This window comes from Anabrus simplex, chromosome 4 (genome assembly GCF_040414725.1).
Source record: "Anabrus simplex isolate iqAnaSimp1 chromosome 4, ASM4041472v1, whole genome shotgun sequence".
Lineage (NCBI taxonomy): Eukaryota > Metazoa > Arthropoda > Insecta > Orthoptera > Tettigoniidae > Anabrus > Anabrus simplex.
In genome coordinates, this window is record NC_090268.1 from 40,855,256 (window position 1) to 40,867,810 (window position 12,555).

General features: G+C 39.3%; 1 protein-coding gene across 1 annotated transcript in view; it reads left to right on the forward strand.

Moving 5' to 3' along the window:
- Positions 1-3,111: 3,111 nt before the first annotated feature.
- LOC137500452 (mitochondrial adenyl nucleotide antiporter SLC25A23-like) overlaps positions 3,112-12,555 on the forward strand; it is a 142,049-nt gene continuing 132,605 nt past the window's right edge. The window contains exon 1 of the mRNA XM_068227344.1: positions 3,112-3,390. Within this exon, the coding sequence (XP_068083445.1) occupies positions 3,112-3,390 (279 nt within the window). The remainder of the gene's footprint in view (positions 3,391-12,555) is intronic.

Sequence of the window (12,555 nt, forward strand, 5' to 3'; positions counted from 1 at the left end):
GGAGAGTGGTTGTAATACACTCATTGAATCAGTGTAAATAGTTACTTTGTCATAATGATGTTGTATAAAATAAAGGAGGGCTTGTCTTACTGCAAAACGTTCAGCAGAATAAATAGAAAAATAATTGGGTAATCTAATTTGTTGGACAAAATGTGGTTGTACAGCAAAAAAAGTCGCTCCAACGCCAGTTAGTGTCTTCGAACCATCCGTGTAGATGTCTACAGAACTAGGAGAGGTGGTAACACATAATTTTTTGTGAAGCCGTACTTGAGTACTGTGCGAAGAAACATCGTGGCTATAATTAGAAGCAGGAGGTAAGATAATATACGGTCGATGAATAAAATATGCATAAGAAAAGGAATAATACGGCAGATTGGGCATGCGTAAAATAGAATCTCGGTGTTCAAGTAAATAGCTATATGCATGATACAGGGCCGGCATTTTGATAAGACGATGACGAAAGGTACCAGAAAGTTCAAACAATAGTTGTAATTTGGGAATGAGAGGAGTAGCAATTACGGCAAATTTTTAAGGGGATATTTTGAGGTTAACATAAGACGCCTTTTTTGTAGGGGAGGATCACCAGCTTCCACGAGTAAGGCATTAGTAGGCGTAGTACGAAGAGCACCTATACAAATCCGTAGAGCGCTAAATTGTATTGTATTTAATTGTGCTAAAGTTGTGGTAGACGCCATATCTAATACGTGGGCACCATACACCAATTGAGAACGAATAGTAGCCTTATATAAGGAAAGAGCGACGGCCGGATCTGCACCCCAATTCCTACGTGTAACAGTGCGGAGGAGATTTAAATATGAGGTAGTTTTAGACCGCAAGTATTTGATATGCTGATTCCAGTTTAGTTATGATCTAAGTATATGCCTAAATATTTGTGATTCGTACATAACGGGATAGAAAACGTGTCGCATAAAAGAGGGTTTCGATCGTAGTTACGGTGATGTGAAAAAATCATCATCGAACATTAAGAAATGGCAAGTTGAAAACCATGAGATGCTAACCCCGAAAAATCTTGAGGGAGGAGTTGCGACATTGTTTCACGGCATGAATCAACGTGTGGATGAGAAAAATAAAGAACAAGATCATCAGCATAAGCTATTATTCGAGCAGAACGCGTTACTAGGCTAACAAAATCGCTCATGTACAGTGCAAAAAGTATTCCACTGAAAATGTCCCCTTGCGCCAAACCATGGAACGCCTGTCGACTGGCAATATGGTTTTGATACGGTTGTATTATAAGAGTACGGTAGGTAAATAATTGCTGCAAAAGGGCAGTAATATTCAAATATCAAGCCAGAAACGACAAGTTGTCAAAGTGACAGATGCTGTAACACATGCGTACCGATCATATAAATGTATATAAATAAGCTAAATAACAAGAAAACATACATAAATTATACATTTCTGGAAACTAGATAAAACGTACTTTCATTTGGGCCAATAAAAAAATTTCCAAAATTTTCTTGAAAATGGCTGTATGGAGGGTCGATGAGTACCCGGGATATTAACTGAATAATTTATTAATTGAATAATTTATTATTGAAGGACTTGTTATTTGTTATTTTGGGAGCACAATGTGATTTATAATAAAGTGGAGCACACGTTGAATACATTTCATGAATAGGGAGTAATAATAATAATGTGATTAAGGCTCACGAACGCTACACTTGCGACTTGTAACCCATGTGATGGTGATGGTTATGAAATTCTATTAGAATCTTCAAGTTAATCTCAGAAATTTAGATGGATCTCCGTTGCTGTTTAATGAGTATTTCATTTCAAGTGATACCACTATAGCCTATAGCCACTATAGCCACTATAGGTTTTATTAAATCTCTCATATAAGGAATCTAAGACAATTTATAGCCCACGACCGTTTAATTTCATTCTTAAACCGATCTTCTAGTTTATTATTATTTTAAGTGATTATTAGATCTATCAGTCCTCCTGAAATGTCGTGAAATTAGATGACTCGATCCTAAAGAATGCAAGTGAAGTGAAAATTACACTAGATACGACCTTATCTCACAAAATTTACATATAACTCCAAACAAGATATTTCCAATATCACACGTAAGGAAATGAAGTTTATCGCGTGGTCAGTGATTTTTAAATGTGTCTAAATCCTACGTATAAGAACTCATTCAAAGACAGACTACACAGCTAATCTAATAGATTTCAAATTTCAGTCACACACACGTAACTCAACTACCATGACACCTCAAGAAATGAAAATGAAAGTAACTCAATCTACTACCAGAACTAATAGAACTACGATTTAGAGAAGAAAGATCATCTAGTTTTACAAAGATGAGAAAGAAATTAAACAGTTAAAATGGTACTCAAGTTTAGCTGAAGTTCGATTCCAGGTTGAGGTTCATCATTCCGGCATTTTCCCGTCAGTCGCCTTCTCCAACCAGAAATGCCTTACATGCTTAGAAGGTCATGGAGACATGGCAGTAGACGCCCCACGATGAAATTATGATGCACATTGTAGAGGAAGAATTCATCTTGAAGTACACGGCGATTCGCTGGGATGAACTTCGCCACGTGCCGGTAATGTAAGCTGCAAGAGATATTGGAATGTGCACACACACGCTGGAATATTTCATGTTCTCATGGAGAAATAAACTTAACTTGGATCACTAATGTTGAGGTTCACTCCATAAGATTTTATAGTAAAACTGCACTAAATTAGCACAGCGGATGTCTACCTGCACGGCTGAATTTTTCCCATGTGGTTCCAAATAATATCATCGCCAGCAGAGTCACAGAATAGCGTAGACCAGAGTTGAGTAGAGTAGACCAGAGAGAGAGAGAGAGAGAGAGAGAGAGAGAGAGAGAGAGAGATTTACTGCGAACATAACGTGCTCTTCTTAGAGACGATCATTGGTTCACGGGGTCTTTTGTAATTGGTCGTGACTGTTTCTAGAAACTCGTCTGCTTGCAGAGCAGGTCGTCATGTGCGTGGCTCCATTTCATCGTTCGAGCGTCGAGTTTTCTGGACTGTTCCGGGTCTTGGCGTGTACGTGTGTCGGTCGTGCATCGGTGGTTGTTTGGGTGACAGTCGGCGTGTGTGGCGAGTTTTAGGCAATGGATGCTGAAAGTGGGGGTGGTGGGACACTACGTGCACCTAAACTTGTGGTGAAGCGGAACGAAAAGACAATTATTGCTAACCCTATAAAACCTTATTTAACGTCTACTAATGCTCTCAGTAGCACTCAACTAACTAACAGTACGGATTTGGCTACTAATACCCCGAATGACCTTGGTAGCACTCAACAACCTAATAGTATGGATTTGGATACTAATACCCAGGAAGAAGTTAAGGAAACCTATTCTCGCGAACATTTTGGCCCTTATTTGGTTATGGTAGAATCTATAGATCAAAAATATGTGGCGGGGATTCACCCTATGGCTTTAGGGAAATTATTTTATGATAAAAAATCCAAGGTGTTAAAAAAATTGTTAGAAAAGGGCGCAATAGAATACAAGTTGTTTTTAATCAAGCAGCAAACGCCAATGATTTTCTCAATAATCCTATCTTACAGGAGAGAAAGCTGAAAGCATATATACCTACATCAAATGTCTATAGAGTTGGTTTGATAAAGGGAGTTGATAAGGATATAACAGTACCAGAGATACTTGCGCACATTGAGTCCACCTTCCCAGTGGCCAAAGTGCAAAGGCTTAACCGAAAAGTTGTCACAGAAAATGGAATAGAATACCTACCAACAGGCTCTGTGAAAATTACATTTCGGGCAGTCTATTTAGTGTGGTTCTGGAGGTCCAACCATTTATCTTCAACCCCTTAATCTGTAAGAATTGCCAGCGTTATGGGCATTTAGCAGTTTATTGTCGTGCGAAATCACCTCGATGTGGACGCTGTGCTTTGTCACATCTTACCAATGATTGCCAACAGGATTGTTTAATATGCCTTCATTGTCAAGGGAATCATCAAGTGGGGTCGAAAGACTGTACGATGCATGAATATCAGGTACATATCAAGAAAATAATGTGTACGGATAACATCACCTTCAAAGAGGCAGCTGAGCAATTACAACCTGCAACATATGCCCCCACCTTACACCCACAACACTTCCCCCCACTTAAGGTACCAGCATCCCAATCAGCTGTTGATACACTCAGGAAAAGAAAATTTACCTCAATAGTTGCTAGGGAGCCTCGACCTGTTCCGAGGCCCGGCTATGATAAAGCTGGTTATCATCGTATTCTTATTGGGCAACATCAGCCTAATACCCATTCGAGTACACCTACACCAGCGACCCAGATCGGGAATGCTTTTGTTACTCAAGAGGCCTCTACCTCATCTCTGCCAGTTCCCCCGCCTAAAGTAGGCACAGCATCTACGTCTGTGACACAACAACATCAGTTGCAAACATAAATTATTAACACTATATTGCAGCTCCTACAACTCCTAGGGCCAAATGATCAGACCTTCCCTGTGGTAAATAAGCTGCGGGACACTGTAACCAATTTTTTCAAGTTAAATGCTCAGAATACTACAATGGAATAGCAGAAGTATCCTGCCAAAACAAAATGAACTACGACTACTTATACAGGAATATGTGCCGCATATTATTTTATTACAAGAGACTTGGTTTCAACCATCCTCAAACTTTCATCTGAAGGGCTATAAAATTGAAAGGATAGATGGATATGGATGTGACGGTATTGCTACTTTAATAGCAACCAATTTGTCTTACAGAGTGATTTCGTTTCAGACCTATATCCCCAATCTATATGTACTTGCGATCCAGCTGCTCAATCTATGTGTTGTTAATATTTACTGTCCTCCGGACATATATCTTACACGAGTTCAATGGGCCTCCATACTTCATCAATTTACACCCTATTCAAAGCTTATTATTGCTGGTGACTTCAATGCACATCATACTTACTGGGGTTGTGTAGACAACTCATCCAAAGGCAACAATCTATATCATACAGTAGTTGAACAACAACTCATAATTCTGAATGATGGCTCACCTACCAGGTTAACTGCCCCGGGATCTGCCCCAAGTGCAGTTGATTTATCTTTGTGTACAATCCCTCTCGCACATAACATATCATGGACCACCATCAAGGACACGCATCTCAGTGATCATTTCCCTATCCTTATCTCAATTGGTGTCAGCAACTCGCATCCGACTCGTGCATGCCAAACATATCATTATTACCATCGATCACTAACTAACTTTGATCCAGATAATTTTCGAACTTATATTTGGACTCACATGACTGAAAAAAGAGAGGACGTCCTCACTTATGACTGCTTATTAACTGTGATCAAGCAATATTTGGATCTTCACCACCCATTGGTGATGACAATTCCAAAGTTTGTAAAAGCCTCCACAAAAATTCAATGGTGGTATCAACAATGCCATAATTTAGTCCAAATGAGAAGGCAGCTATTCAAAACCTATAGACATGAATCTACTCCCCAAAATTATTTTGTCCTAAAGAAACATCTTGCAGTAATGAGGCGAGTCTTTAACAATAAAAGGCGAGAAGCCTGGAAAGCATTCATCCACCCTTACGATGACGACAAATGCCAAAGTCATCTGGAAGGCCTTACGTTCTCTGACCCATAGAAATAATTTTCAAGGAGCTCACATAATTGAGCCACATACACTTCAAGAGTTCTATCAGCAACTCACACCCGACACAGCATTACCTATATCTCCTCTCATATTACAACCATCGAGTAGCCAATTCAATACTTTATTGCACCCCATATCCCTTCGAGAGTTGGATTTCAGTATTATTAACAACAAAACAAATCAACCTCTCCGGGCCCTGATTGTATAACCTACTCTATGATACATGCTTTGCCTGTCCCAGCCAAGCAGACTTTGATTGATCATTTTAACTTTATTCTGGTTACCGGTACTACATTGATCCCCCCCTGCATGGAATGATTTTTTTCTCGTCCCGATACCAAAAACAAACAGATATCCACCGACTCCAGCTGATTATAGGGGAATTGTTTTAGGTTCTGTTTTGCGAAAAGTATTCCTAAAGATTTTACTCTATCGCCTGTTATGGTGTCTCAATCTCCACAACCTTCTCCCTCGTAGTCAATATGCCTTCATTCCAGGGAGAAGCACACAGGATGCACATAATGTGCTAATAACAGACATACTACTAGCAAGAGCTCGAAAACATACTGTCATGGCAACCTTTCTCGATATACAGGGAGCGTATGATAATGTCATAATTGATCTTCTCCTGCGTAAGCTTCAAGACTTACTGCTACCCTACATTTTCCTCATCATTTTGAGTAAGTTGTTGATGGGTCGCAGATTATTTATCAAAACTCCCTGCCCCCCAATGCCAATCCGGTACTCCTCTAAAGGTTTGCCTCAAGGGGATATTATGAGTGGGATCCTTTTTGCATTATACTTACATGACCTAGAACGATTAGTTCTTTGAACAGCACGTATTATCTCATATGCTGACGATATTTTGATTTACGCTAGTCATGCCCATTTGGACACATGTAGGAGTATTTTAACAAATACTCTACGGGAAGTTCATATATGGTTAACGGATCATGGATTGCAGCTCTCTCCTTCCAAATGTGCCACGATGGTTTTTACACATCACCGGCAATATGACACCTCCCCTATTCATTTGGATAATATCAACATTCCGATAACCACCTCACATCGCTATTTGGAACTAATTTTGGATCATAAATTATCATGGAAATACCACTTTCAAGCATTAACCCAGCAAGCACAACATTGTCTACATATTCTGCAAGCTGTAGTTAGAAGGCAATGGGGCGCGGACCCTGTTATTGCCATTGCATTTTATAAAGCTACCATCCGCTCAAGATTAGACTACGGTGCTCATCTTTTTGACATAGCTAAGAAAGCACAACTTCAAAAAAATAGAGCGTATTCAATTTCGAGCCCTAAGGCTGTGTTTAGGAGCCCTCAAAACAACACCCACTAATGCTTTGTTAGTAGAAGCAGGAGAACAACCACTACATATACGCAGATTATTTTTAGCTAAAAAATATATCCTTAAGAAGATGGCCATGACTAGCACTGTCATTCTGCCCAAACTCCAACTTTTGTATGAAATTCTCCAGCGCACTAACCAGAGTAACTTCCCTCAGCCGGCTTTGATTCAAGCATTCTATCAATTGTTGCAGTATGAAGGTGATATTCTACAGTGTATGTCCCAGCCACAATTTGCTTTTAGTTTGCATATATACTTTTATACTCCCTCAATCATATTTCCTTTGAAAAACTACAGTCATACACCCAACAACCATTTTCCACTTAAGCCGGCACCTATAAAACGATTTCGGGTTGCTAACCCGTCATCCAGTTTGAAATTTACACGGATGGTTCAAAAACTGCGACGGGAGTCGGAGCAGCAATATACATGGCCCAAATGAAAACCCATCAAAAGATGTCACTACCTAATACACTATCCATTTTCACTGCAGAAATATTTGCTATAAGACAGGCTATCTTATTTTTCAAACAATCACGACAGAATAAGGGTCACAGTTTTACCGACTCCCTGAGCTCGCTTCAGGCCATATCGTCTTTAAAACCCTCCACCAACTGGTACGTGTACAACGTTAAAAAACTCCTTTATGACTTGCAAAAAGCAGGACAACACATCACGTTAGTATGGATACCAGGACACTCGGGCATTACTGGCAATACCATTGTAGACCAACTGGCTAAGGACGCGGCAAATGAGACAGATAATATAAGAAACATTGCCCTGCCATATAGGGATTTACTAACCTCAATAAGGCTTGATAGCACCCATACCTGGAATGAGCTTTGGCAGGAAACATCCACATATAAGGGTCAATTTTATCATCAGCTTCAACCGCAGGCAGGAACAAAACCCTGGTATTATACCGGACACTATACTAGACGACATCTTATAAATATCATAAGATTACGTTTCAATCACGCCCTCACACCCCAATATAAACACAGGTTTCATCTTCAAACACCTGCTAGATGTTATTGCGGTAATATAGCGAGCGACGCTAATCATATTCTTTTCAACTGCACAAGTTTTCATACATCTCGGCAAAAATTTAAGCACAAATTAACACAATTAAACATTCCGTTTCCTACAAGTTTATCCTGTCTATTATATAAGCCTTCTCCGCAAATAGTTAATGTCATTAATCGCTTTCTTGATCAAAACAAGATCCATGTGTAGTCCGTAGTACCAACATGACTAGGAGGTAAACATCGAGCAGATTAAATCAGTATTACCGTTTCAGCGCATTTCTCCGGCTCGATATATATTTACGTTTTCGTATTATATTGCAGCACCGGTAACGTGTGATAGAATTACTTACATTCATGCTTTTTTACGAATCCCACAAAATTACCCGGTAGATTGCTAACTTTGTGTTTTTGAGTGTGTGTGTTTGTGTTTTTGTTTCTCTACCTTACACTTTGTATCCCTTCCTCTTTAACCGTTCATAACCTTTCTATGTAGGCCCGGTCTTGTGTGTGAAAGTAGAAAAGACGTCGAGACGGGTCACTCTGACGTGAAGACTAGAACCTTGTGTCCCTGTGTTTTTGTGTTCTCCTTTCAGACTATTTCAGATAATCCCCACTCTGCGTAACAATACAATTCCTGGGTTGGCACCCCGGTAGGAAGAAAGAAGAAGAAGAAGTTAATCAATGAGCAAGTGCTCCCAATGTTAGCATTTCCTGTGTAACTTGCATAGCTGACTGTATAGTTTCAATTCGTGGTGACCATAAAGACTCAATTGCATGATTATTTTCTAGTTGCTACCTTAATGGGCACAAATGTAATACAAGAAGCCCATTCTACATCACGAAGAAGAAGAGAAGAAGATGTGCGTGGCTCGCTTGGGGACACAGTTTTGTCACGTGATTTACCCTCCACTCAATCGAACACGGATTAATACATTGTCCCTCTGAATGACAGAAAAAACCAGTTTGGTGCTCACACACAGCTTTCCAAATGATGAATACAACTTCCGGTGAACAATAAAATGTTTAGTGTCGACCTGTCATAAATAATCAAATGATAGCCAAATTTGAAGGGGATACTATGGTTAAACATTTTGGCTATACTGGCTTTTCCTAATAAAGGAAAACAATCAACTGACTGAAATTTAATTGTGAAGAAATGTGCACAATGTAATCTGGCCCCAAAACGTATGACATTTACGTGTTTGATCAGTGCTGACAATAACTCCATAGGAGCGGTTTTTCAAATACCCTTGCATCACTGATGAAATGGCGTATGACTTTCAGTGCCGGGAGTGTCCGAGGACTTGTTCGGCTCGCCAGGTGTAGGTTTTTTGATTTGATGCCGTAGGCGACCTGCGCGGCATGATGGGGATGAAATGATGATGAAGACGACACATACACCCAGCCCCTGTGCCAGCGGAATTAACCATTGACGGTTCAAATTTCCGACCCTGCCGGGAATCAAACCCGGGACCCCTGTGACCAAAGGCCAGCACGCTAACCATTTAGCCATGGATCCGGACAATCACTGATGAATATATTTTTTTAATGCCAGGCTATTTTTACTTTGGTTGTTGAGGATAAAATATTAGAATAATAACAAAAACAACAGCACACTCTTTAGGAAATAAAGTTAGCAGTTATTTAAATTCAATGACTTTATGAAGGTGAAAAAAAGGTCATAATAAGAAGGAATATTTTTACACCGCAGGGCAGTTCATGAAAAGGAAAGAAAGAAAGAAAGAAAGAAAGAAAGAAAGAAAGAAAGAAAGAAAGAAAGAAAAGACTGACCTTCTTAGCACGTTTCCCCTGTGAATAACTTCTTGACCGGTAATGGATTTTCGGCGATATAGAGTAGCACAGAGCACCTCGACCTCGAATACTAATTATCATCAGTCTTGAATGAATACAACGAATATCTGATGTAATTCAGTGTTTCCAAACTGCTAAAATAACGGAGTTGCATACGATGTTAAAATGCGTCAGTAGTAGATGACTGTTATAAATTTTCAGTACTTTTACTCTACCGTCATACTGCAATCTCTCTTCACAGTCTGTGTGCATGGGGAGAGGTGTGGGGAATACTGGGACACGATAGACCGTATGAGAAGTGCGTGATCAAGTCATAACTCCGCAACAAATGGAAGTTTGAAATAACACTCCCTACTTCTTCAAGTGAATGGAATATTACATGCGTTACACCTACCACTTCCCACCATCATCCGTCATACCATAGTGCATTGTTTATTATACTCTGCTTTTCATTTTGTACAAATACAAATTTTTCTCATGTGCTGGAAGGGTTCATTTTATTTATTTACTTTTTTCTTACAAAATGCACTCCTTTAATTCTTTAAGACCATTTGCTATGATATTTGAGGATATCTTATTTTTATTTATTACCACTCACCAATCATTATCCTTTTTTTTTAATTATGAAGAATATTTTTTATTTACAAGTATTTTAAATGTAAGTTTTGTCTCTGTCTTTTAGTTTTATATGTCAGTTTATCCCATTTCCCATAATTATATTAAGAAAATGCATGGTATGATATTTCAGTGAAAGAGTATGCCTTTAAATGAAACACGAATTGTCTTACTATGTTCTATGTGAATTTCTTGCTTTCAAATTTTATATCTGTGCATATTTTAGTGCAAAATATATCACTTCTTCTTTTGACAGTACTTGCAAAATAATTAATGCAGAGCACCCTTTGCACAAAGGAATTACGAAGAAATAGAAGAACGCGACACCCAATGAATTGACATACTAGCCCATGTGGTTTCTCCTTTCATTCCCTTCTCTAGCACATTCAAGGTCGAGCATGGGGTGGTGTGTAGGCAAGTGGGTAAGCAAGCAAGCAAGCAAGCAAGCAAGCAAGCAAGAACTCCCCCTCTGCATGTGGTTGTTTCATGTTAGATCTCCTGTCATTCGCTCTCTCAATCTCCACTTGCTCTTTAGGTGTGAGCACGTGTTATGTGACTAATGGACGTGACCAATGAGAGAAAAACATGTAAGCGGGTACTGGCTGATGACACTATTGTGTTAGCCAGCAACCCTAGTGATCTTCAAATCATTATAAATAACATTGTGAGGACCAGTGTAACCTACGGTTTATCCTTGAATATTAACAAGACCAAGCTGATTGTATTCTCAAAAACACCAAAACAGGCCTCCCTTTACATCAACAACAACATCGTCCAACAAGTATCTTCTATCCAATACCTTGGAACTCTAGTGAACCAGCATTGGGATTCAAAATGCAAAATCTTATCCAGGATTGGACAAGCAAAAAATATGTTCAATACCATGAGGACCTTATTCACCAGCCGAGAACTCAACCTCCAGCTCAGAGTTTGAATGCTACGTTGTTATGTCTTTCCTGTCCTTCTGTATGGTTTCGAAGGGTGGACGCTTAGCCCTTTATTGGAGAAGCATATTGAATCTTTTGAAATGTACTTATACAGAAGAATACTCCGAATATCTTGGGTAAAAAAGAAGACAAATGAAGAGGTCCTCAACATCTTGAACAAGAAGAAAGAGCTTCTCATAACCATCAAGGAGCGTAAGCTCAGCTACCTCGGGCACATCATGTGAGGTGAACGATACAAACTTCTCTGACTGATCATTCAATGGAAGATTGATGGGAAAAGATCTGTGGGAAGACGGAGAAATTCCTGGCTGAAAGACTTGCGGTGGTGCTATGGACGTACGTCGATAGAAATCTTCCGTGCTGCCATTTCGCGTGTAATCATAATCAATTGGATCGCCAACCTTCAAAGGGAGATGGCGTCATAAGAAGAAGAAGAGGTACTGGCCGGATCTGAGGGATGAACTGATTTCTTGCCTGATATGAATATTTCTGGCCACAAGATTTTAAAGAACTCTAGTGTAGAGCAGCAACAGTAAGTATTTTGACAAACAAACTTGATGAGACAATATATAAATTGTAGTACTTTATTCAGTGAAAGTCATCGCAGTTGTTATGAGACTAAATTACATACTCTAGTACAAAATAAATTATACTTCAGACATTACAGTGTATTTATTGTAGAACACTAAATAAAAATTTTGACAAACAGCACAGTTCTAACATTAAAAAAATGTTTTCTTATTAAATGGTTCAGAGCTAATCAATACTTGGTTGCTTAGCCTTTTGAGCGCATGGAGTCAACTAGTGAGGTCAAGTGGCTCTTGGGTATTTTCTTCCAGTCTTCACTCAAACACTGTAGAAGTCTGGCCCTAATCTTGAAAATCCATTGTCTCAGTCTTTGGTCTGCTTCTTCGCACAAATGCTCTATTTGATTTAAATCTGGGTTCTGGCTCAGCCACTCAAGTACCCTAATCTTATTCTTCTTGAGAAGGTTTTTGAAGTGATGAGAAGCATGCTTGGGATGGTTGTCCTGTTGAAATGTCCCATTTTGGCCAATTGGGGCAACAAGCTTTCTTGAATGATGTCACAGTACTTGGCATCCATAGTAACTTCAATTAAAACCAAGGGACCGACATCTGAAT